This window comes from Merops nubicus, unplaced genomic scaffold, assembly GCF_000691845.1.
Source record: "Merops nubicus isolate BGI_N331 unplaced genomic scaffold, ASM69184v1 scaffold2178, whole genome shotgun sequence".
NCBI classification, from domain to species: domain Eukaryota; kingdom Metazoa; phylum Chordata; class Aves; order Coraciiformes; family Meropidae; genus Merops; species Merops nubicus.
The window spans coordinates 14,509-41,602 of NW_008627533.1; the positions used below are offsets into that span (position 1 = coordinate 14,509).

The 27,094-nt window shown below is 40.5% G+C and overlaps 1 protein-coding gene across 1 annotated transcript; it reads right to left on the bottom strand.

Annotated features, from left to right (window-relative positions):
- UBA6 (ubiquitin-like modifier activating enzyme 6) lies at positions 1–27,094 on the bottom strand. The gene is made up of 32 exons (XM_008946322.1): positions 27,042–27,094; positions 26,124–26,218; positions 25,268–25,296; positions 24,395–24,489; positions 23,757–23,868; positions 22,844–22,924; positions 22,069–22,191; positions 20,164–20,287; positions 18,822–18,925; positions 17,965–18,027; positions 16,833–16,909; positions 16,091–16,157; positions 15,539–15,682; positions 14,795–14,862; positions 14,438–14,516; positions 14,166–14,246; positions 13,726–13,803; positions 12,295–12,476; positions 11,620–11,725; positions 10,439–10,528; positions 10,252–10,332; positions 9,532–9,660; positions 8,083–8,134; positions 7,912–7,975; positions 6,958–7,027; positions 6,224–6,295; positions 4,799–4,916; positions 4,179–4,372; positions 3,412–3,539; positions 2,527–2,614; positions 2,050–2,144; positions 1–381 (listed from the first exon to the last, which is right to left on the bottom strand). Exons 1-32 carry the CDS (start codon positions 27,080–27,082, stop codon positions 246–248), a joined length of 3,066 nt encoding a protein of 1,021 aa, XP_008944570.1. The 5' UTR covers positions 27,083–27,094; the 3' UTR covers positions 1–245.

Here is a 27,094-nt window from a genome sequence, read left to right on the forward strand (position 1 = left end):
GTAAGGACTGTACTGGACATTCCGTCTCCTGGAGTGACCCATCCTCCTTTCAAACAGCTTTGAAGAACACAGGAACAGATGAAACATAAATCCAGTTTGTCTTCAGTGCAAAGCCACTGATTTTCACCACTAGTTTTAATTAAGGCTTCACCAAAAAGAAATATATAGTACCATCTTTAACAGTTGAAAATGAGCACACTCCTTTCAGAACAAATAGTCCAGGAGTGACTTTTGTGTCTCTACCATCAATTGTCTTCCTGAACAAAGTAGTATCTCACTGGTGGCCCTGGCAAGTCTTCCTCTCCATCAGTCTCTGGAGCAAATGATACTGTCAAATCCACATACTTCTTATCAGCTGATGGTTTCACAAGCTTTTGCATCCTACAGGGAAAGGAACAGTTTGTTAGCATACCACAGGAGGAAGATTGGCAGTGGGAATTCAGGGCCAGACTAGGATGAATTTCACTGCCAGCAATGAAGCCAAACATTAACTAGAAACCAGATTAAATGGACAATAAGTTACCTTTTAATTTTGACACCAAGGCTGTTCCTCCACCTGAGGTACAGCAAATGATATTTTGTTTTCTTGATAGACCTGTCCCGTTAGTGACATAGGATATTGTTCACTAACAAGAGCTCAGTACAAAAGAGAAGAGAAAATGGCCCGTTTGGGATGGGATTCCTCACCAACGTGCTTTCTTTCTGGTGTCCTACTGAAGCACAAGGCAAAGTTAGCTTTCTGTGCAGGATTTTGGGCAACAAGAAAGAATGAGTTCTCAGTCTACCAGTAATAGCAGGTTGTAATAGGTTATTAGGGAGAACCTCTCCAGTTGCAGACACTACATACACAGTTCTGACAAAAGTAACTCTGCTGGAGTTAAGACTTGTTCCATCCTTGGATTTTGAAGGCAAATAGCAATGAGAGGGGAAAACCAGCCAGGATCTGGGACTTCTTACTTCACAACCACAACATGAGTTTAAACTGAGCAAGCATGTCATGTCTTAGTGCAGCTTCCCCTCTGCTCTCTGCAGTCTCAGAAGCTACAGCAATTGCTTGGAAGCTGCACGATAGGATACTGAAGTAGAAGATCAATCAACCAATAAATATCTTGGAGATATCTTATAAAGCAATAAATATAAAGATCTGAGGACTATTTATAACAGAAGCCCAAGCTGCTGTAACTACATGAAAAGGCTGAACCAACTCTCAGGGTAATAAAGCCTGATATTCACAAGAAGGCAGCTTCACACAATGCCTTCGACTTCATAACACACCCGACTCATTCCAAATTATTTATACAGCTATAGGAGAAGGAAGATAACTTATCCTGAGATAGGCTGTAAAATCACCTCTCAGGAAGGCAGGCACTCTGAAGGCAGTACCAACTTACAGGCTTTTCTCTCCCTGGAAGTTTTAAGTGGCTTGTCCACAACACATACTGCTTTGTCTGACATGACTTACTGGCAGACCTTCAAACCAGTACTGATCAACGCATCTACTTGCTCTAGCAAAGCCCACGAACACTGACCAGCACACACTTCACAGGAGCTGTGAGGAGCAAGTTTTGGGCTGAAAAAGTTCAACCAACATATAAGGTACAGCTAAACCTGTGTGAGACCTGGCTGTTACTTTGGAAATACCTACCAGTCAAAACCCAGCGCCCTGCCCTCACACCCTCCTAAAATTCCAGTTTGTTATAATCCAGTTTCCTAGTCAGTGAGGGGCACTGCAAAGTCTTAGAAATGTCTTCATTTCTGTAAGGGCTAAAGCAAGCTAAAATCTCAAGGAATCATGAACTGAACAGACTTCCAGAAATCACAATTTGCAAGTAATACATTAACTCCTTCTCATCCAAGTTGTTCTCATTCTTTTAGAGCTAAGTTGCTAAGTCTCACCATTAGTTTTACGCCATCTGAAAAAGGTTCAGTTGGTCTTGTTCTGCTGGAACCAAGGTGTATGCTGTCAGACACACAGCCTTATGATACAACCAGTGAAGGTGATTTATACGTGCACTTGCATCTCTCAATCTATTTGCAGGTTATACTTACGTCAGCTTTAATCTTTTAATATGACCTGGCATCACAGGAACATACAGCATTTTGACTCCCTGTACAACCATAGTTGGTTCCATTCCATATTTCTCCTGGAATTTACAAATTAAAACTTGTTAAAGGACTAGGAAAGTGCACAAGCCAGCAGATACTACAACTGCTAATACTACAATTAAGTATTTAAAATCATAGGTTCTCAACCAGAAAACTTGCTAGTGCATGGACACTGACAGAAGTTTTATTAAGATACATTTAAGCCAATCAAATTAAAAACAGAATTTGAAAATAGGCTTGGATGTATTTAAAGACATTCTTATTTACATTAATTCTTTCTAGAATTACTGTGGTTTGAACAATAACTTGATAAAAAAAAAAATACATACACACACAAAAACCCCACAAACTAAAAACTGCAAAAAAACCCAAACCCCTTTCCTCTCGCCTTGTATTAACACACTACAGTAGATAACTTACTCTGACAGCATTTATGAAGTCCAACAGAGTAAAATCCTCTTTCCCATAAATTGTCCACCTGTCCCAGATTGTAAATGATATCCCATTTCTGTTTTAAAAAGAGAAGGGTTGTTTGTCACTTTAGAACATCAACTTAGGCACCTGCTTCAAATACATACTGAAGAATTGCTCTATCTTTGAGTGACTTTCTCTTATACCTTGAGAAAAAAAAAATAATCTCTTCCCTCTCTGCTGCCATTTCTCCATCCCCTGCCCCTGGCTATGCATGAGACACAGCAAACATGGTACCTGGCAGTGAGCTCACTGGACCTACTGAGAAGTACTTCGTGTTGCCCCAGATGCACAAGTGTCCAGGCTGTGCAGACAGGATGTCTGGTAACCACCACAGCACAACAGCTAACATGTTGAGATTTTTAAAGCCTCACTAGCAACAGCTTTCACGGAAAACAAAACTAAGCCCTTAAAACCACTGTTTTTAAAATTAGGACAGAAGAGTATGTGCTGCATTTTCCAAACAGGAAGCTCCTGAGCAATGCATTATGGGACAGCCTTGGTGGTACTAAGAATATCACTTACACCTTAAGCATTACACAGCAAATGGATAATAGAGTTTGATAGCAACCATTAAGTGGTTCACCATCTTCCAAGTTTGAAGAACAACAACAAAAAATAACCCAGAAAATTTTAACATTTAATTGGAGTATGACCATGAACTGTGGTTCCATCATAATTCTGCTGTGTGAGCATGTAAGTAAGGCCTTAACCTGCTTATCTGGATTTAATAACTGTACAAACTTCACACTCGTTGTAATGGCTCACCAAGATCTAAGCATCAATTGCCAAGTTTACAAACACTGCCCACCCTTCTGCCATTGTCATTCCTACCTGATTTCTGTTCTTCTTACTTCAGCAGTTTCTGTAAAGACCATTATGGGAATGGCTAGGTTCAGAAAACAGTTCTTATATGCATCAGCTGGGTAGCCACCCACAACTTTGATGAGTTCCAGTGCAACCTGCAGTAAATAAGAACACCATACTTCCAGGAGACCAAACACAGGTTTTAGGTACTGTGTTATCAACACCACATTAGTTAAGAGGCCAGCAACTACAGAGTAAGTTAATGAGATCAGCCTTTGTCCAATCAGCTGAGCAAATCATATCTGGAAATGCAACCCAATATGCCACAGAAATAATTTCTGTTGCTGCCAAAGAAATATTTAAAATGCTTAACAGTGTCCTATTGTCGGAGTCTTCCAAAACTGTTTATTTCAAGAGACCTTCACAAGACATGCAGCTCTGTGGAGGTGCATGGATATTAACTGCTACAGAAGAAATCCTCTCCACTCTTGGCAGCGGTACTCTGGTGGAAGTTAGTACCAACTGCAGAAAACAAACCAAAATGCTGATTCTCCAACTCCTCTTTCAAGTCAGCAAATCAGAAATAAAAGCACCAAGGGCTTACCACATCTCAAACCAAGAGTGCCCTTTTGTACTGGGACAGGAGAAAAAAAAAGATTACATCTGAAACAAGCCATTTTTTTAATGAGGCTCTGTCAGGATGGCGTCACTCAATGTCCAAACAGTGGTGTTAGGCAAGGAGCAGTAAGAGACAGAAACCTGCACTTTAACTGCAGGTTAAAGAGCACACCCACCAGCCCCGACACCGCAGCGGTGGCTGTGGCGATGGCAGGGATGATCTTCCCGGCGATGCGCTTCGTTTTGAGCCGGTCTGCCGGCTCGATGCTGTACATCTTGGCTCGCAAGTTGGAGGCTGCCGTTATAAAATCTATGTGCCCGTTACTGTCATCATCTTTTTCAAAGGAGATGGGCTTCATCTGCAAGTCACCTGCTCAGGAAAAACAAAACAAAAGGCAAAAACTACTGTTAGAAAAATGAAGATGTCCTAAAAATTCCTGTAAGCAGCAACTCTCAACTTTCTCATACAGCATCTCTTCCAGTCCATCTGGGATGTAACCAGAACTCCTTCCCTCACCTCCCCACTGCCTGCTCGCTGTCAGCAAGGCTGTACTTATAGGCAAGTATAACAGAGAACTCTAAAACGTGCAAGAATCTCAGAAATAAAAGGTATAAGGCAATGTCCGTCAAGCAACAAGGACAGCTATCTGCATGGCACTTCAGAAAGCTTTAGGGTATCAGCTCTCTGCTTCTTGCACAATCACAGAACAGCTCTGTCCAAAGACCTGGATGCCATGCTACTAGGAATGCAATTGCAAGATGTTCCTAAGCTATGAAGCTAGTTTGCACTACTCACTTTCCAGAGCTTCGTTAGATAGTATAGACTTCTCTAGCTGGAAAATGGCATTTCTTTCATCCTCGCTGCTGACTGGAATATGATCTGGTTTTCTTGCAGTTTCATCAGTCTGTACAACCTGCAAATGTGTGCAGTGCTTCAGTAATAAAATACAGGAACTCTGTACAGCACAAGGGTGATGTGTACCAGACTTCCTGCCTTCCCTCAGTCTTTTCTCCCCAGTTCAAGAGAGACACAGACTTACAGAGCAAGTCCAGCCAAGGGCCACAAAGATCATTAAGGGACTGGAGCATCTCTCACATGAGGAGAAGCTAAGAGAGCTGTTACAGTTCAGCCTGGAGAAAAGAAGGTTCAGTGGGATCTTATCAATGTGTATAAATATCTGATAGGGGGAAAAAACAGGAGGCAGAGCCAGACTCTTTTCACTGATGCCCAGTGACAGGATAAGGGGGTATGGGCACAAACTGAAGCACATAAAATTAACCAGAAACATAACAAAAATACTGTAAAGCAAACAAAATAAAACAGCTCAAGCAAAACTGTGAGGATGGCTGAACATTGGCACAGGTAGCAGAGAAAGGCTGTGGAGTCTCCATCCTCAGAGGTATTCAAGACCCAGTGGGACTGAGTCCTTGATGACCTGCTCTAGCTGCCCCTACTTGAGCAAGAGTATTGGACTATGCAGACTCCAGAGGTCCCTTCCAACCTCAACCACTCTGTGATTCGGAGTCAAAACAGCAGTTCTGTCTCACAAGGCAAGCGTTCACATTGGGCAGGAAAATATGAGAACACCCTGGAATATCTGCAATTTGAAACTTATGACAAATACTAGCCACAGTAACACTTAAGCTGTTTCAAAGCTAACAATGTCAAAACAGCAGTTCTGTCTCACAAGGCAAGCGTTCATGAGACAAGTGTTAACACTGGGCAGGAAAATATGAGAACACCCTGGAATATCTGCAATTTGAAACTTATGACAAATACTAGCCACAGTAACACTTAAGCTGTTTCAAAGCTAACAATTCAAAAATAAACATAAAAGTAATGACACACTTTTATGTTAGCTAGAAAGAAATAACAAATCAACACTAGTCTTGCATTGCTTTAAAGTTGCTTGTGAGTAAAATTTTACTACTTTTATTAACACAGTATAGACTCATATAAACTTAAAAAAAAGCTGGCAGACTCACACATGGGAAACAATGCTACCAGAATCATTTGTAGAAGGCAAAACCCTTCACAACTTGTATTTAACGTGTGGCACATGGATACCTTAGCTGTGCTAAATTCAGGCAGTTTCACACTCTCGTTTCACCAAAGCATATTTTAATTTATGTTCATTTCTCATCAGTATCCATGCAAGTAGTTGGAGATGTGGGACAGTGCTTTTAGATACTTTTTTTTTCCTCTAAATATTATACTTACTTTGCTTGAAGGTCTGAACTCTGGTACCTTCACAGTTGAAATAATCTTCAAAATAGTTCCCTCTGACAAATCCTATTATGGATTTGAAGAAAAACAATTTACATTCACATCAACTCAAAAAGGCTCCCACAGAAAGCCAGTATATTATTTCAAAGAACACCAGAACAAAAAAAAAATTCCCACAAGCATTTAATGTTGTTTCAGTGAAACATGAGCATTTGAACACCAAGCACCAACACTTCAGTTGCCACAGTGAGCTAGAGTGAAGTGCCTAGCACTTGAAAACTGAACAGGACTGAAGTGTAAACATGGCTTACAGACAGATCCAATTAGAAAAGAAAAAGGGTAACAAGAAAAACAAAAGCTAAGCAACACAGAGGCTGTAAGCAGCAAAAAATAAAACTCCTAACTCACAGCTAAGACAATTAAAAAATGGCTTAAAGAGATCTTCTTTCAGTTCAGTTATTATATTGCACAGGAAATAGGTCCATCAGAATAAGTATTCCTGGGTTTGGTGCTTATTGAAAGTAGTCAATACACATTTCTTCTGAGCTAGGGATTTAAATAAAGGAGACTAAAGGCAAGCAGCTGCTGAACAGCCAGTGCTGAAGGATCGATTACTTTAAGAATCACTTTAATCAGTTCTTGGAAAGAACTGGCAACTGGACATTGGGCCAAAACTGAACATGCACATCCAGGCGAGGTGACGGGAGCACGGTACGAGTGCGGATTACCTTCTCTGTGAAGGGAACACAGTACACCGTGGCAAAGAGTTTTGCTGCGCTCACGATGAAACCATAGTGCCTGAAGAAAAGAGAAGGATAGTTTTGTTTAGCTGTTTTTTCTTACTTCAGTTGCTTGCAGGTTTGCAGTCTAGGAAGTCTCACAAACACACACAGAGAAACAGAAATTCTACCCTTCAGCACACAAAGTACAAAACAGGTAACAGATTTTGAGGGACTCGGAAGTCCTCTCCAAAACTAAGCAAACTTTGGCAAATGAAGAGTTATTTAACAAAAAATGTATTTCCTTCACCTCTGCAATCAAGAAAACAATTGTAAATACTCACATGACATCAAGAGAACAAGAAGTTTCACCTCAGAAATACTTTGATATTTGCCATGATCTCAGTTTTCATCCAAACCAAAAACGTCCTCTGGACAGTTTCTCAAAGCAGGTGCAGATACACAGCACATAAAGGCTTTTCAGTCCTTCAACCACATCAGATTTTTTAAACTATCTGCGATACCCAAGCCATCTAGATCAGACCCAACTGGTGATGAAGAAAAGGGGCACCCCCACTAGGTCATTCCCTCCAATCCCATGTCAGTGAAAGTTAAGTTACTTGCAGTGAAAAGTGTGAGACGGGTCATCAAATCTGCCAAAGCCTAAGACTAGGCACTAGTAACTTTTAAGTACCAGACCAACTTTTAGTGCTATAAAGCCATTGCCTTGCACTTTCTGCTGTAGGGGAAGCATAATTTTATAGGATGCTATAAAATCATAGAATCATAGGGGTTGGAAGGGACCTCGAAAGATCATCTAGTCCAACCCCCCTGCCAGAGCAGGACCACCTGGAGTACATCACACAGGAAGGTGTCCAGGCGGGTTTTAAATGACTCCAGTGAAGGAGACGCCACAATAAAATATAATAAAATAAAATACATCAGTGGAAGCACCATACTTACAAAGGGTCACTAAACTCAAACTTCACTGGGAAAGGTGGCCTCTTTGGTGATTGCCAAAACAAACCTGGTAAGAAGACAGATTTTTATGATGAAATCCTAAGGGATGTGGAACAGCAACACATGGTGTACACCAGGAATGCACAAGAGGCACAAAGGGGCATTTGTACTTACTTCCATCTTTTAATCGTGTATCAAGGGGAAATGAATGAAGGAGCTGAAGAGCCTAGAGGAAAAGCCAGAGCAGCTTTAATAATTTGTCACATACAGATTGACATGGCCACACTAAATCAACCCTTCTTTTCAGTAATCGTGTGAAATCTTGATGCAGCTTCTAAGGTGCTCCAATACGTAACTGAAGTAATTTAAAAAGTTATGAAAACCTAGGACATCTGTGTGAAGACGGAGAGCTTAAAGACACAAGTACTGCTAGACAGAGTAACTTGCCTAGTCATTCACATGACAAAGATGACAATGTCACCTCACCTGTCCAAAGTCCAATCAGGACACTTAATCCAAAGTATTCTTCCCACCCTGTTGTCACTTTTGGATTCTCACCCACGGATTCACCATTGGGAGTGCTATCTTTTCTCAGAGTGACCCCTACCACCAGGGCTTCCACATGCACAGACACGGTGTGTTTATTAATACACGACATCACAGTCACATCTTGCCAATAAAATTATATGCACACTTGCAGCAACACTGTGAACTAGATTCTCAGAGTAACTGGCTCTTACTTCAGCCACGCTCTTTCTGATATCTTTGAGAAAATCAGGATATGAAGATGAGTTCAGTAACAAAAATTTACTAAGGAAACAAGAAGCTGCTGTCCTTCAGTAAAAGATGTCTGATAACCCTGCTGCTCTGGAAAAACACCACACCTAGTCAGCTGGAACAATGCTAAAAAAACTGCACAGAGGCTACTGAAGAGAGCCAGGAGGAGTGAGTTAATCAGACTTAAAGGCACTACAATGGAAAGAGGAAGCGATGCAGCATTTTGAAGTTTGTACAGTTTGTTATTTATGAAGATGAGACGGAAGCGAGTGCAAAGACTTGGCCATCTAGTTATTAGGGTTACCAAGTTCTCTAAAATACTCATCAGTCTAGTGCCACCTCATTTCATAGAATGGTTTGAGTGGAAGGGACCTTAAAAGTCATCTAGTTCTAACCCCCCTGCCATAGGCAGGGGCACCTCTCCCTAGACCAGGGTGTTTCAGGCCCCCTCAGTTCTAACCCCCCTGCCATAGGCAGGGACACCTCTCACTAGACCAGGTTGTTCAAGGCCCCATCTAACCTCATCTTGAACACCTCCAGTGATGGAGCATCCACGACTTTGCTGGGCAACCTGTGCCTGTGTCTCATCATCCTCATAGTGAACAACTTCTTGCTTACATCTAAACTATATCTACCCTCTCTCAGTTTGAGCTCATTACCACTCATCCCATTCATACAAGCCCTTGTAAAAAGTCCCTCCCCTGCTTTCTTATAGGCCCCCTTCAGATACTGGGAGGCTGCAGTAAGGTCTCCCCAGAGCTGCCTCCTCTCCAGGCTGAACAACCCCAAGTCTCTCAGCCTGTCCTCATAGGAGAGGTGCTCCAGCCCTCTCCAGGTCTTACATACCTTATGGCTAAAGTACTTCTCAAATTTTACTCTTGCTAGCTCCACACATTGAGTCCAATTTCGGGGTCTTCTACTGAGTGTTTTAATAACATGAAAACAGCCTTCTAAGCTCTCCCCTGATTTTATTCTCTAGATAAGAGAAGGAAAAATGAAAATGTTAAAACAGACAAGATTCCTCCCAACCCAGTCAAACAGCAAATGTGTTTTTAGCAAGTTAAAGGAAACAGAGGATCACTTTGTGAAATATCATCCTTTATGCGATCCTCTCCCATTGGGGTTTTCCCCAGGTGCTGTGGCCTGCTGGACTTTTTCCACACAGCCCTATGGGCCATAGGCCATTACAGACTCATAATAAAAGATATTAAGCAATCGAGGTGAATTCACTTGCAACTTAACTCTTCCCTTCATTTTTCCCAGCTGGTTGCACATCAGTGTGACATGTACACTAATGGTCCCCCAGTGTCTCTGGTATTTCTATGTCACGTACAGAGCACACACGAGCCAGAGAAGCAGCCTGTGCATGAGACTTTGGCTCTTCATTACGAGACACACCAGAAATACTGTTGCTGTGAAAGATCAACCAATGACTTGGCCAAATAAGTCTTCAGGTTTTCTGAATATAGTCAGAAAATAACCCAAATCTCACTGAGCTTATATAGAAACAAAATTCCTAAAGCATTAGTTTAAACTCTGAATTTTCCCCTGGCAACATTCTCCTACCTGTAAAACTTCTTCTGCGGATGGATAGGTTTGCCAAAATTTGTTAAACAATGAAGGCTTGTGAGAAAATGAGCTTTCAAACTAGAAAATAAAAAGAATGTGGCATTTTGTGAGAAGTATATCAGATCCCCCACCTTCCCAAATACACAGTAAATTATGCTGAATGCCAGTAAGCTTATTCAGTTACCTTATCTCTTGCCCACTGTATTGTATGCTCAATGGCAGCTGGGAAAGACTTCAAGGTGCAAAAAGGTATTTCTTCTTCTGGGGGATCCCACTGTAATTGAGGAGAGTTGTGTGTAAAAGCAGACCAATTAAAGTTTACTGCTAATAATAGCACCAAGAATTTCAAGACTACATAAGTTTAAAACTCCACTGTTATAAAATACAAGGTGGCTTATTCATGCTTAGAACAAAATTTGTTTCATTAACACTAACATATGACTTCTTAATACTAACATATGACTTCCTCTTTATGAGGAATAGTCTAAACTCAACACTGGAAAGCGAAACTGAACTCTGAAACAAACAACAGTAGAAACTGCCAGCCAGCTTTTCCAAGATGAGCAGTTTGCTTTTACATACACTTTCAACATGAAACACACCCTTTCACTCAAAGCCAGAAAAGACTTCTTTCTTAGTGGACCCAAGCAAGACCGTTAGGATACTCAAAATCCTGTCTCTGTCTCCACATGGCACCATTGCATGGTGTCCTCAGCCAGTGAATTCCTACCTTGTAAAGGCAGTTCCACAAGAACCTACACAGAGGGATACTGCAAGAGTTTGAAGGTTTATTTCCTTCCTCTTTTCCCCTTCCCCATTCAAACAGAACTGTTCGGTAAGCTTGCAGGAACTGGCAGACTCATTCCTACTACAGAAGCTTGAGTTTCTCCTGCCTGCCTGCAAAGGTGATATTCACTGTGAATTCACAATGAGGAGATAAAACACAGTTCTAAGAAAGAAACCCACAAGTACCAAACCAGTTTGTAATGCCATTGTGGGACTGGATTCTTATTTAGAAAGGAGTTTTCAATGGAAAAAAAGTCAGTGCCTTGGAAACACTTCAGAATTAAGACTTTTTCCCAAGCTTGTGTTTCACAACTCAGATGGTAGATGCTTTTAATTAATTGTTGTGTGACTAGGTATAGTCATCAGTTAGGCAGCAGATACGATATCTCCAGTCTGCCCGAATTTTATTTCCTGTGGGCTTTTCTTCAGAAACTAAGGAAGTAATTATTTCCTAATAGCACTGTTCTTCAGCAACTCAAATAGACTGCTTCTTTGAGATAGATACAGAAATGATTAAAGAACTGGAGAGCGTTATGGGGCTACCTACAGCAAGTAAATTGATGGTCTTAAAACACTTACATGACTATTGTAGGACTCTGTCAGATGGGGCACAACAACTTCTGTGTGTCCTTTCGTTCCCATAGTTCCAGAGTCTATGAGAGGACGTAGGTTTGCTACACAACGACTGACATGGAAAGACAATCAGAATACAGCATAATCACTACAATGTTTATTACTAGGGCATAACCAGAATTGACTCCAGGCATTTTCAGGTGATTGGAAAGCTTACACCAAACTAAGGAAGAGATTAAATAAGAAAAGCTATTTCAAGTTAGACCAGGACACCATAAACATAAGTCTACATGGATGAGAAGCAGTTGTAGTTATTTTTAAATGTAAATGTCCTTGCTTATAAGATTTCAATATATATTCTTATGCATAAATAATTCAACCTTAAGACTGTCATAGTATTCTCCCCCTCATCAGACCTTGATAGCAATTAATTTCCATGAGCTCACCCCAAGGCTCTCTGCCATGCCAACAGCAGCAGCCACACAACAGCAGCATTGGTTTTCACCACAAGTATGAAGCCCTTCCTCCCCTAGCCAGCAGCCCTATAAAGGAGCAAGATAAACCTAAGCAATTTGCTTTTGGATCTTATCAGCAGTTACAGATCACGAGGATTAAAGAATGAAAAAGCAGAGTTCACCTAAGAACACAAAAAGGAGCCCTTGCTTCCTTTCTACAACCTACCTATCAATGTATCTCCTTGCCTCAACATTGTCCAAAGCAGTGACAATCACATCTTGCTTGGTATAGAATTCATCACTGTAAGTGTTCTCAGTGGCTGGACAAACTTTATTAATATATGAGTCAATCTTCAAGTAAGGATTGATATTCAGAGTTGCTTCTGCTGCAGTATAGCTTTTAGGTTTCTGAAAGGATAAACATACATGTATATCTCAACAGCGTTCAGATAAAGAACATCTGAGACACAGAAGTATCGGCTTCAACTGCTGATCAGACAATTCACTGACAGAAATATTGTATGTTCTGCATACCAATAAAGGAAATGCTTTACTCATATATGTCCCTCACTAATAAATATCTTGTTAATCTAGTTTTAAAGTAGTGGGTCAAAGACCACAAAGTGGAAGCACTTAAATAGCACCCAGTGACTGAGACTGATGCCATGTGCTGCTTCTCGTGCTCTCAAAATGCCCTAAGAAAGCAGCAGCTCATCACTGGCAGAGGATAAACCCAGTAGTTACTGTGACTCTGTCTATGCAGCAGACACCAAGCACCTGTGAATAATCACATTACCACAAGGCACTGCACAGAAAGCCAATTTCAGAAGCTGAACTGAAATGGAGTTCTTAACCTGCCCGACACTTCCACACACACTACATCAATTATCTAGGGATCAGCACTTAGAGCAGCAGAACTCAAGACAATGTGGCTTCTGAAAGCTTGCAGGGTTCACCCTCCTTTTATCTGACCATCCCAAATGTAACCTGTACCCAGTTTGTTAGACATAAACAGGAAGCAGCAAACTCAGTTGCTGGGTTTGGTCAGGGGAATCCCTTTTCCCCGCTGCTGCCAAGATCTGAGCCGCCTATTTTTATGCTGTGTTTGCAAATACAGGGATATTCTCTCTGCTTCCAAGGAATTAACAGTTTCTGTATCACATACTTACTAAATGTACATTTTTTTTTGCCAAGCTATTTGCCATCTTAATGAAGACTGAATTAAGTCAGAAGAGAGCAACTTTTGTCAAGTTCCATTAGCAACAGCTCTTCTATAGAAGACACTTCTGCCACTGCCGTCTGCTTTTTGTTGTTTTGCTTTATTCACCCTAAATTCAATGATACAGTAAAGCACCCATGGCAGCTTCTTATGCAACACAACGTTCCTCATCTGATTCTCCAGTTCAAGAGGTTACATTAGTGAAAGACATCAGTAAAAATTAAGATCAGACCACACAATTTTCCTCCACTGATACTAGCGACAAGCGGGATGCCAACATAGTTGTAGGTGTTGTTTTAAAACATACTGGTTTTCATCACAGCCTTTTCTTCTTTTCTGGACAGAAGTACATACAATCCCAGGTTCAGCTCCCAGTGAGAACACAGGGCAGGGAAACAGAAACATAGTCCAGAAAGCTTGTTGAACAAGCAAGCCTACCTGTATGTGGTGAGGTCGAAAAAGAAACTGCCTGTTCAAGTTGGATTTCTCTATCAAGTCTGGATCTGTAATTGTAACCTAAGTCAGAAGGGGCAAAAGCAACAGCGGAAGTTAAATTTTAAGTGTAGCACCAAGCAGTAATCTTGAGGAAATCTCTACAGAAACTTGGCAAAGCAAAGTACTCCTGCTGGCATCCACTGTGGCTAACAGCTCTGCCTATACTAACAGGTTAAATTTTGTTTTAAAATCAAAATACAGCAAGACTGCTCCCAGTGTGTTCTGCTTTTCATTGCAGACTACTTCTGTACTGAGGCCATTTACCCTCTGTGCAGAGATCAACCTGAAACAAGGCTTAGACTTTTTTAACATTTTCAAGTAATTTAATTATTCCTTGTCACATCACTTTTCAGCAAGCACAGTGAGCTTCACAGGTGACTTACCAATCCTTTGTCTTGCCCAGTGCCAACACCAAGAAGCGCAAAGTTTTTTAGCATTTCACAGCCTATCGCTCCACAGCCAACCTAAAGAAAATGACATTTTTAGAGTCAGAAATGTAAGCAAAAACCACAAATACAAGCCCCATTACAATTCTGGACCATTTATTCTGCAGTGGCACACATGGTCAGAGCTGCTCTCGTTATTTTGAAGACAGCAGACATTAGGTGTATCAACAAAGCTTTTGCAAAAGTGTAACAGTGTCAGTCATACTCACCAAGAAAACATTCAAATCATGCAGCTTCTGGCACAGAGAGTCTCCAATACAGGCCCTCAAGGCATCATACCTATCTCCCCTATGTAGGCGCAGGGGACAAGACCAGAAGACTAGTAAATTGCCATTTGTCACTGTAGTATCACTGATGCCAAACTGCACTTTGACATGAACTAAAATAATCAGACCAAGTCCCCTATGATTCCCATTTCTCCCCTGCTCAAACAGGACACACATTCTCTACCCCACACCTGTCCCTCCAGCAAACAGCACCAAACTAATTTTAAAAGCCATTATGTGTCCCTGCTCAACACTCAGATGTGAACAATACATAAACCAGCAGACTGTCATTATATTTACCGTGGCAGAAATTCATCAGTGTCCATCTTCTCTAGAGGTCTTACAATGTCCAACATACCTATATACAGCTGAAAAAAAAAAGCAAAAAAAATACACTATAAAAACCTATGAAAAACATTAATGATATTTTGGCTTAAAAAAACAAAAGTAAATATTTCCTTTGTACAGTGGAGTCTGGAAATTTACAGGCACCAAGTTTTTCCTGTCAGCAGAAGACTACTCAACATTTAGCTCCCTCCAGTTCACTTCTCAATTCAAGGGGACAGCAAAAAGCATCTGGACACAGAGGGGAAAAAAAACTCACTGAAATGTGAGCTGCAAGCTTTTGGCTTCTGACACTCACATTACCTCTCCAAACAGACTGTGAAGTTTTGAAATCTAACTTTATTCTGGCAGTTATCCTGTGAGTCTGAAAGCACTGCTCATGTGTGCAGTAGCTGAAGCTGTCCCCTGGACTGTATCACACCTTTGCAGCCATGCGCTGACAGGCCAATGCTCTCCATGCTTGTGGGGAAAAAGTGTGATGGCTTGAACTTCAAATATCAAAATGTTAACAAAAACGGGCTGCACTTTCATTGTACACATAGAAGCCTTCTGTCTTTTCTTAAATTCAGTCTCAAGTATTTATTTTTTCACCAATAACTAGAGGTTGTTCAGGCTCTTTTGATCATACAGCATTTACTCACAACCATACCGTCATTAACATCATTTGTAAACTAAAGATCCAAAACCAGACAGCCTTACCCACTGTTGCAACGGAGAGAACTTTCCTGTTACTGCTTTCAAGACTTCCTGGCTAGCAACACCCCCCACTGCTGCAGCTAGAGGAGCCAGAAATCCCTGAGCAGTCCTAGACAGCCATTTCACTATATCTCCATTCACCCGAGGCTGAAAAGTAAGACATAAGAGCAACAGGTTTATCCTTTCAGTTGAGTAAGCGAGTGCCTGACAGTTTTATAGATTATTTCTCTTTGGTAAAAGACAGACAAATTATTTCACTGTGACTAGTAAAAAGATTTCTAGCTAAGACAGATCTGCTGTATACCCTGTACTTGTAACATGCATTTATCTAAGAACTGGGTTCGTACAGCCACAGGATTCAGCCTTCCTGTCTGGCCAATGTTTGGTTGAACCCATGCTGAAACACCATTCTGTTTCCTCACATGGCCTTCAGGAAGCCAGCTGATCCATCTTAAGGTAGACACAGGCCAAAACAAGGTCCAACAAGTAAAGCATGGCCTTTAGGCAAGTAAATGAAGACATCAAAAATGACTCATAAAGCAGATGATTCCTTACTCTGTTTTCCAGTGTTTCACTTATAGACATGGCTATTTTCAGCATTTCCTCAGCATCCTGAAGGCATCTAGACACCAGGGTAGAAACAATAATGATCACTTAAACATTCCAGAGTCCTTCTAGAAACACAATCAATGGAGAAAAAAGCACTAGATACAGCAGGAAGAGTTTGGGAATTTATAGTGGCTTTAACAGTGAGCATTAAAGATGTGCTTCTAAATGCTACAGTCAGCTCAAGAACAAGAGTCACAGTGGAAACGCCCAAGTGCAAATACTGTCTCATGAGCCATACTTTTTAAGTAGTTTTGTCTCGTTTAACGCAAATTTATGCACATTAAGAGCTACAGCTGAAGAAAAATACTGAATAAGTAAAACAAATCCACAAAACTTTTTTTGTTTGAATCTGTAAGCTACAGGATAATTCAGGAATCACTGAAATAACTTTCCCATATTAACCTCACCACATGAAAAAATCTGTAACAGAGAAAGACTTCTTCCAGAAACATCTTCTGCCTACATGGGCCTGGAAAGTGCCATTGCTATATTGGGAAAGCCCTGTTACAAACCCAGACATGCATTGGGCAATATTTTTTAATTTTTTTTCATTTCAACTTTCCATTTCTATGTTGTCTACAAAGTGCCAGACCAAGAAGGTACCCTGCTCCACAACAACCCAGTAACCACAGTAACAGAAGATGTCTTTCTGAGCTGAGGCTCAGCAGACACAAGGCTGCTGCATTACCCAATGTTTGGCCCACGACCAAAGCTCTCCTGGAAGTGGTTCAGTGCAAGCATGGCAACATGGATCTGCAAAGGTGCCTGTGAAGACAACAATAGCTGTAGATCAGTTACAAATGCAAGAAAACTGAAGGAAACAAAAGCAACTAATTGAGGTTTTCTGTTACCATTTCACTTCCTTGTCTGTTAACCATACCACTCCAAAAAAAATTTTAACTAGAATTAAAACATCAGTTTGAAATACCTTACACTGAAGTTTTTACAAACTGAGGTTATAAAGTATTATTCAGTGGTCAATGCAACGTCCTTCACACACATTCAGCACCCACTTCAACTAAGTCTTTAGTTACTAAACTAGAGTCTCCAGAAGAACTTAATGCTGAAATTGAACATTATGGTAATCTTCTTTTAACTAGACATTAGAATGCATTGCATTTTATCAAACATCAATACCAAAGTCCAGCATTAAGAGTAAAAAGTAGAAAATCTGAAGACGCAAGTCAGACCTTATATTATCAAACAAACAAAAAAAAAAGTATTTTTTTTTTAATTTTGGTTTAAGATTTTGATGAGTCCAAGACTTAAATGCCTTGCATGTCCATAGCACTTAACTAAAATTGTGTTAGAGGCAAATACTGCTAGCTTCCTCTCAGATTTTAAAACCAATCCTGAATCATTTAAAAAAAAAAGTATTATTCTTACACTAACTCCAGTTTCCAACTAACCTATGATATTTTTTATGATTATTCCAGCTTTAATGCCAGTGTGATTTTTATCAACCGAACATCACTAAATACAGTAAAAACCAGTGTGTCACTTGCAAAATTTACATTGCCATGGATTAATAACTTACCAAAACCTGAGGTTTTAAACAGCAGAGGTGGCTGAGCTATGCATTTACAATATACTTGGTGCAAATCATGGATAACAAGCCTCTCCAGTAATCTAAACCATCTAAACCAATATTCTGCGTGTCTATGCAAACTGATATCTCACACTTACTTCACACTTTAATCTCATATTTAAGTACTACAGAACAGAGTTAGGACAAGATGCTACACTTAAAGCTGCACATTACACTCCATGTAGTTTTTACATTAAAACACTTATACAAAATTCCCCCGCATGCCAATTACCTCAGGCTTGCTAAAATCTGCAACAAGGCATAATGGATTTGTTATCTGCTTCTCCAACCGTTCCTGGAAAAAAGAGAATGTGGTAACAACACACCTGCATAAGGACACAACAGTCACTGCTACCTGACAAAACAATACTCTGCCTGGAGAGAATAAGAACCAAATATCCTCCCTTATTAGCATTGTTGTTACACTCTCTGTTATTAATGCCACAAAATATGCATAAAATAATCACCTACTACAGGCTTTGTCAACCAAAAATAGTCAGAGATGCTTCACATGCTAGCAGAAAGACCCATTTGTTAAACTGCTCTGAGGTCCTCTACTGGAGATCTTGCAGGCACCCGGCTGTTTGCTTTTAGAACTTCCCCACTCAGGCAGAACAAGCTCCTGCTTCCCAGAGACAAGATACTGAGCTGTGCAGTCTCACATCGGAAGCAGCTGGTCCTCGCTCTCACCTTTTTAGGAGACTGTTTGAGGGCAGCCAGGATCTACTTTCTGTAGGCCCAAAAAGGCACAGAAAACAACGTTGCTTGCAGCTCTCTTATTCAAGCTCATCTGATGGTCTCTTCTTCTCAGAAGGCCATCAAGAAATCATGTATTTGTAGACCTTCACAGAGTCCCCAGCTGTACAGGAACAAGCTGCCCGTAATTTTTTTTTCCCCCTCTACACTAACAGGTAACTTTGAAATATTTTGAATTCTCTGTGGTTTAGTAGATCAGTATCACTACTCTTACACAACAAAATAAGCATAAACCCAAATCACAGGTAACCAAATCACATATCTGCTGAACTCTGTTTCCAGTGCTCAGACCATTAACACTCAAGAACCTGGTTACATTAAACACACACTTACAAAGTAAAGTATCTTGGGTGTCTTCACTTGGACAGCTATGCCTCCATGTAAGTAAGGCTCCATATCTGATGTATCACCAATGCTGAAGGAATAAGGTGACACCACTACAGAGAGAAGAGAATAAACAGTGACTGATAATAAGAAGTGTTACTGGGTACTACAATTCTGTAATTTAATATTTTAATCAATTTTAATTAATTGTCCGAGTGGTGTTTTGAGAATGCTTTTTATGTAGTGTGCAACATTGCTTTGAAAGCATAAACATGGCTGATCCTCCTAACAGGATTGTCCCTCTCTACCAGTTTCTGGGCTGAAGTATTAGTTTCACATGACCTGTTATGAAATGAGCTTTTTAAACTGGCAGCAGATTGAACAAGAATTCTGATGACCACAGCTCTGTAACAAAAATGAAATCGCTCTCATTTTCATTTATACTGTGCACAGCAGTGTCCAGTACACTGCTCAGAGTAGGATCTTAGCCCCAGGACTAGAACAACAGGCCATCAAAAAAGGCAGCTGGAGTATTTTAAGTCATATTTCTCCTCCCATACCACCTTGAGTATCATTCAGACAAAGCAAGAAGACACAAAAATTGTTAATTCAGGGGGAAAAAAAAAAAAAAAAGCTGGGCTGTGATTAAGAGGCAGGAACTGAACACAGCATCAACACTAGCAAAACAAAAAGGTCCAAAGAAAACAGACTCAGCCACGTGGTTCAAGGGTATTGTTTTTGTCTCTGACCACAAAATATGTTAAAACTATGTTTCCAGTGCTCAGACCATTAACACTCAAGAACCTGGTTACATCAAACACACACTTAAAAAGTAAACCATAGTTTAAAACTATTTTGAGGGTAAAAAAAAACAGGGGAATCACTTCAGAAGCATGCTTAGAAACAGGGAGATGATAATCCATCCATGTACACTTACACTGTCACTCAAAAAGCTACAAGGCAAACAGTGAAACACAAAGTGGTGTTAATTTAGTCCAAAACAGTTACAGAAGCACAGCAATTAGAGGACCATCCAAAACAAAACCCAACCAAACCACACCAGAACAGTTTCATCAGCAAATTAATGAGGATAACCTCAGAGGTTATCAACTAGTTTCCACCAGCTGAGAGTTTCCACTTTTCCTTAAGAGCAAGATGAGTTTGCCAAGACTACTAAACAGGAATGGAGTCAAGACAACACTGGGAAGAGCTTTGCACCAGAACACAATTTTTTTGTGCAGGCTCACTGGAGGTCTGCACAACCCAGCACTCCTCTGGCTACAGTAACTAACACTACAGTGGGCTAAAACAGGCAAAAAAATACTTTGCCAACAAGACAGCAATAGTTTACCTGTTATTTGGTGTGTGGATCCGTTTAAGCAGGACATGCCGTTCACTTCCCGAAAGGTTATCAACTGCCCACTTTCAAGCCTGTGTGGATGACTTTCAAGGCAAGTGACAATACCAGGATTTGACTAAAAAGGAAAATGGAAAAGTCAGCAAGGAGCAAAGTGTCTGGTGTAAAGGAGACATGCTTTATGGCAGACTTAGGGCTTTTTGCCTATTGAAACTGCAGCCTCTAAAATTTTAGCACCTCTGTTCTGCCATAATGAGGGTGTTACCTATGATCCCTTTTATGGTCCTGGTCTTCTCAGTTTAATAGTGTTTTGATAACACAGACTTTCCCATTTTTACCTTTTATAGTTCTCAACACATCAGCAAACTGCATGTATTAGTTCTTAGCAAACTGATTGTTCTGTTCTGAAGAAGTAGTAAATTTATCTCCATTTTCCAAACCAGAAGTAGACTATAACTACAAAGAAATTTTCACAAACAGGAAGTAAAGTCTCATGAATGGTCCTTATTACTCCCTGCTTCCTTTCCATCCAATCTCCTTAAAAAAGACACCCCAAACTCATCCTTGAAAGCTGGGCAGCTTACAAAGCTGGACATCCTTAAATACAGGAAAGCCACAGCCTCAAGTGGATCACAAACAAGCTTACACTTGGAGGAATCTCAGACATCTCATCCTGTTACAGGATGTCATGTCAACCTCCCATGCACACAGAGACCACTCTGCAGTCTGAGGACAGCTCATCACGAGTTTGTGGTGCCGCTCAGGCTGTAACATAGATTTGCAAGCAAGCCTGGTCTGTAAAGTCTCCTGTCATCCCTTACTGAGCTCCCAGTGTTACAAAGAATTTAGTTAAAAACATAAAACTTAATTACAGTAGATTACAGTCTCCATGGCATGCAGAATGGCAAATGGGTTGAAAATTCTTCTGAGATTTAGGGACAGAAAGCCACCTTGACAAGGTCCACAGGGCAAGAGCAGCCACTTGATAGTGGTTTTGGTATTGAATAGTAATTTTGGTCAGTTTTACACCTGAGAGCAGAAGGCAGATACAACTGGACTCAAGTATCAGACTATGAATCACAGGATATAGATCCAGACAGATATTCACTCCTTGACTTGGCAGGCAATCAGCACAAGCCATGAAACATAACTCTGTACTCTTTATGTAATTAACAGGAACCACCAAGTCATCCATTCCCTTTCAAAGGTACTGAAGAACAGGCTACCCAAATCATACCATGAGCTTTAACTCAGATCAAACCCAACTTGCTATACAACCCCTTCTAGTTTGGTCAGTATTACATCTACACTGGAGATATGACAAAAGCCTTGCCACTGGATGAGTGAGGCTATCGTCTGGACCTCCCGCGTGGAAAGAAGGAGCTAAATTCATTTCCACTTATAAAACAGTAATACAAGATCAAATGGATGTCCTCTCTAACATTCTACACTGGAAGTTTTATCCTCTTCTCCTCACCTCTGCTTTCATAGTTTAAAAACAAACCCTTAAATTTCTTTTCATGACAGGCTCTCAATCCCCTTTATCATTGCAGTAGTCTGCAAGTTTCTCATAAAGAAGGGCTATTTTCATGCCTATTTCAGGGCTTCCTTAGGAGACTTAACCTATTGTCCTCTTATGTCCTCTACTCTCTACCTCTCCTCCTTTCTCTCTCTCCCTCTGCCACAGTCTGAGCAGGAGGCAGCAGTATGTTCTACAGCATCAGCACGTCTCACTGACAATTTTTGACCGAGACACAAGAACAAAACAACTTTTTGTTTGCCTCTGCTATGCTGACAGTTTTCAATTGCTTAGTAGGCTGCTGAAATGAAATATTGTGCTGGTCGCATAGCCAGTAAGGAGTCATTATTAAAAGTAGCACAATGATGTGTGTCCTTTACTTGTGTTATATTTGAAATGAAGATTTCCTTTGGCTCCTCTCCTGTCGTATCCAGCACTTCGAATTCATCACCAAAGTCACAGAACAAACGTGAACATATTCCATAAACATCTGCACTGATGAACTGCAAGAGAAAGGAGAAATTATGAGTGTCCCTAAACCAGTACAAACCAAAGGAATGACCTCTCATGCTCAGCCTTGCCCAAGGCTAGCAGGTTTGACTTCCACAGTGGAAACCTGTCACGTGCACCCAGGCCACTGACAGCACAGCACAGCACAGCATTCATGAGTTTCTTTGAACTTCCATGAGTGTTTCCAAACCCTTACACAAATCCCAAGAGTGACTCACTGAAATTCTGCTGTTTCTACTACTGTTACACTCCATCTCAGCATGTTCTTCCAGAACAATTATGTGAAACATAAACAAGAACAATGAAAATTATTTAACAGAATTGAGTCTGGGTGTGTTTTTTCTTTGTTTGTTTGTTTGGGGTTTTGTTTGTTTGTTTGTTTTTTTGTTTGTTTTTGTTTTTGTTTTGTTCTGTTTTTTTTTTATTGGTATCTGGGCTGGTCTCCAGACAACACCATATACAAGTACAAGAGCAGCAGCATCATACTCCCAAAACTCATACTGCTCCAGCAACATGCTGTCTGCATAAAACCTGATATATACATATATACCTCATAACCAGCTTTCTCCATTTCTGGACAGAACACACTGGAGGTCCAGAGTGCTCACTGTATGGATTAAGCATGTGTTTAATTTTTTCTGTTACCTTAATAGGTGGCTGCTGAGAATGACAGAAGTCATTAATCTTCTTCTGCAGCGACAGACTTACTTCAGTCAATATGACACACTGTGAATAGGAAGAGAAATAAATCTAAGACACTGAAAGCAGACAACATCTCCAGTCTAAGGAAAAAGTGTAATAACAGGAAGTTACTCAGGTGGCTGATTCCTTCCCCCCCAGTTTCAAATGATACTCAGTGTACAACAAAAAGTCTGCACAAGCTTCAAGTACTGGTGCTCGTCAGATTGCAGACATACGATTTCTGGAAGAAGTCTTTTACAGTTTCAGATAGTATTGGGCTACAAGGCACATGCAGCACATCCTGTTCAGTTATATGTGGCTTATTATGGATGGGACATTCAGAAACTTGGTGAGTTGGATATAACAGAGAGCCAGACAGTAGAAGTTCCCAACTCAGATTTGAGCCATGCACACAGGAAGGAGAGAGCTGACTGAAGAACTGAAAACATCCTCATGCCACCACAGAGGAGCTTGCATTTCATTAGATGCCTACATACATTAATGATCTTTCTAATTGTATAGACTGAGCTTCTACTGCCTGGAACACAGCACACGAAATATATGTAGAACATCTGTGCTATGCAGCTGCAAAAAAAAATATTCACAGTTTCATCTTCAAACAAGAAATAAATTATATGGCAATCTCACTTAGCTATTTATCATCATAGTCACTTCCAAAGTAAGTGTCATGAGAAAGTGATAGAACACAGACCCACTGTTTTAGCCTTGAAAAAAAAAAAAAGAGACCTATGTCTTTCTTTACATCAACTCAAAATATACTTTAAAGTCTGTTTTCATTTTACTTATTTATATTAAAAAAATGAAGTTGTTTGCTCTGAACAAAACACCACATAGAAGTGCTTTAAGAGTGACATACCTGGTACTGCTTTAGAAAAGACAGATCTGTGGTTTCATTCAGTGGCACAGTTGATGCTGCTACATGGACATATGGATTGAGTTCTGCAATATGGTGAAGTGTGGCCTCAGCCCTGAAAGGACAGCAACTTGCAAGGTTTTTTTGTGCATCTGCAAAACTGTATTTTCAATACAGAATCTCAAGCCACACATGCCCTACAAGAGTCCTTCAGGAAGTCTCCTGGCAACATTCACCAACTCACTTATTGGTACTTAAATTCCTAGGTCTAAGGGAAATGGTCCAGTCCAATGTACAACAGGACTCACTGGTGGTCTGGTGTCGTGCCTCTTCCAGTCCTGCACAGGTGGCTGAGAAAGCCCAAAGACGAAATGCACCCTGGCCTCCACTATTAAATTTACATTACAAGCTCCCAACTGCAAGAAATTAGATGTCTGACTCAGACAAAACTCCAGTCCCAACCTAGGCTTCCCTAGTACCTACCTGGGCACTGTACTCAAAGCCAGTAACTCCAGAGAAAGGGCTTACAAGTATTTGGTACGTATTAGCAGCTCTTGGACAATGAATTGCTATTTTTGCTATTAATGAAACTGTTACACTTAGTCAGGTTCAGCCTCCCTCATTCCAGAGACTTTACCAACCTGTTCTTTTGACTGGCAACATCATCTTCATGGATGAAGAAGTTGATTCCCAAATCCCATTTTGTGCACTGCTTGGTGTCGTGAACGGTAAGAGCCTAAGAAAGTTAGGCAAAAAGCATTTACTGGAAGAAGTGTAAATGGTCACAGCATCCAAAATGATGGATTAAGCCCCACACAAAATGCTCAAGGACTAGAACTAGAGAAGAACAAGCTCCTCCAACCCCTTTTCCAAGAAAACTTACTGTCTGAAAGTCAGAGACACAACTGCAATATGCCTTTCATGAAGCATTTTTCTCCCAGCTTGCAGCAATAAGGGCATTTAAATACCAAGGGTGATTTTTGCCACACTGTAAATAAGGGCCATTGAGATCTGTAAATTAATGGACTCCCAAAATTATAAAAAAGGGTTTTTTTTTCTGATGGGAAGAAAGTTTTAAAAGGTTTCTCTCTAATAAAAATAATCCCAGCAGCACAACAGCCGTTGTTGGATTAAAACACCCAACCACTCTAACATCTACACAAAAGGATTCCGATGGATGACAGAATAGGATAACATATTTTCAGGAGTCTGGATTTTGAGTTTATACCACTTCGTTTAGGAGAGACCTCTCTGTACAAAAGGATTCAATGTCTGATCAGCAGCTGACTAAAATATTACATGATGTATTTCAGAGTGCAGTGGACACCAATGTGAGACTGAATATACCACCAGAATATCCAGATCATTAGAAGTTTTCACACTGAGGCCCTCAAATGTTTTTCAATCCTTCTACTGAAGGACACTTTCAGGAGCTTAAGGTTAGCTAGCAGTAATGTTGTCCCTTTTTCTCCTCTTCACTCAAGAATATCCAAGAGCAAAACCATTTTACATACCTTTACGCCAGCCAGAATTATATTTTTGGCTGAAAAAAAAAAAAAGAGAGAGGGGCTGTTGCAGATGTCCTGAAAATCTGTAATTGAACAGTTATGTGGGTGGACAATAACAGTATGTCATTGCTAAGAACTTCACATCTTAAGGGTTTGTTTTCTCTGAAATTTGGCTCAAGCATTGTACAGCATCAGTGAAAGCAGAACAACATGAACAAGGTTAAAAAGGCTCTGCAGTTGAAAGCTGTTCATCCCCCACACATGACTCCAGAGACACTAATGACAGTAAACTGCAAAATCCCATAATTCGTTTCTGGCATCTGGTGCAGAGCAACATTAAAAGGTTACTGAAAGGGTAACACCCCAGGTAAGAACTAGTTAAGACAAGTCTTGCTCATAAAGAGTAAGAGAAATTGTTAAGGAGTCTCTTGCACCAGGGCAGTTAGGCATTTTTCACTGAATTGCATCTGTTCTCCTACCTCCCATCCCACCATTTCCTACATGAAAACTTCAAGCTATAGCTGTTCCTGTATTACATTCATTGCTGCTGATACCTAAAGGAATAAGTTGGATTATCCACCCTCAACCTTTACCCAAGACACAAGAATTTGGGTAAAGCAATCTGGCACTTGGAAGCACATTTTAAAGTAAAACATGAAACGTTATTCTAGTAAAAAGCATCCTAGAGAGAAGTCTGGGATCTTTCCTGCATCTGCCATGTCACTGATATGCATCACGCACATACAAATTCACTCAGGTACTTGAGACACACTTATATATTATATCTAAAGTAAGCTTAACAAGTATTCTGGGATAGTATGTTTACCCACACTTGTGTCTGCTTAAATGTCACCTAACTTACCAATCTCCACACCCAGACCACCTATACCACTCAGGAAGACGTGGGACTGAGCCATCTTCTGCATCGCCGTGTCTCCAAGAACATACCGCTGGCGGCTACAGCAAGGAGGAATTCACATCAAAACCAGACACAGATAAAGCCATGAGCATATGAAATCAAGCCAAGAATTCCCAGTCAGTTTTATTTCCAAAAAAAGTTCAAATATTTTCAGTTGTTCTGTCAATCAGTTTCTAATCCACAATACCTAGTTCTTCAGACGGATGGGTGTCACGGGTGACACGTGCCCAGTTCTAGTTACCAGCTCTCCGTGCCACGAGCAGCTGAGGACGTCACACACGCCTCTCTGAAGCATGCAGTGCTTTTGGGAATAAATGTCTATCAAGTATAACATTTGCACTCACAGCCCTAACAGTGAAATGCATTTAGTACAGACCTGTTCAGTTTCAGGTTTTAGAGAAGAGAAATAACTTTTAATTTTAAATCAGTGCAAAACCCATTCAAGATTGGAGGGTTTTGGAATTAACTACTGAAGCCCCAAGCATTTTTTTCAGAAATTTCTTTATTACCAGAGGGTGCAGCAGCTTTTATAGTCAGATTCTGAGCTCTGAAAGACTCGTAGTTTCCAACTACACAATTAAACTTTAACCATTCCAACTATCACCCCTTCCACCACGGAAAAGTATGATTTTTCTAAGACTAGTGCCAAAAAGCAAAATGACACATACACCAGAGGAAGAATTGTGCTGAATTAAAAAGAAGTCGCAACTGTGCAGCATACAGGTGATTTTTAAAAATATTTTTTTTTTTTAAGTATAAAGAAGCTTTTCATCCCACCACATTTACTCCAGTACGGGCTCTCTGAACTATTGCCATGCCAAGTGATCTCAAGCTACTCCCAGCTTTATCAGACACTCTTACCTATACAAAGCATCATCAATTTCCATGGAGTCTGCAGCCATGATGCAAGGAGA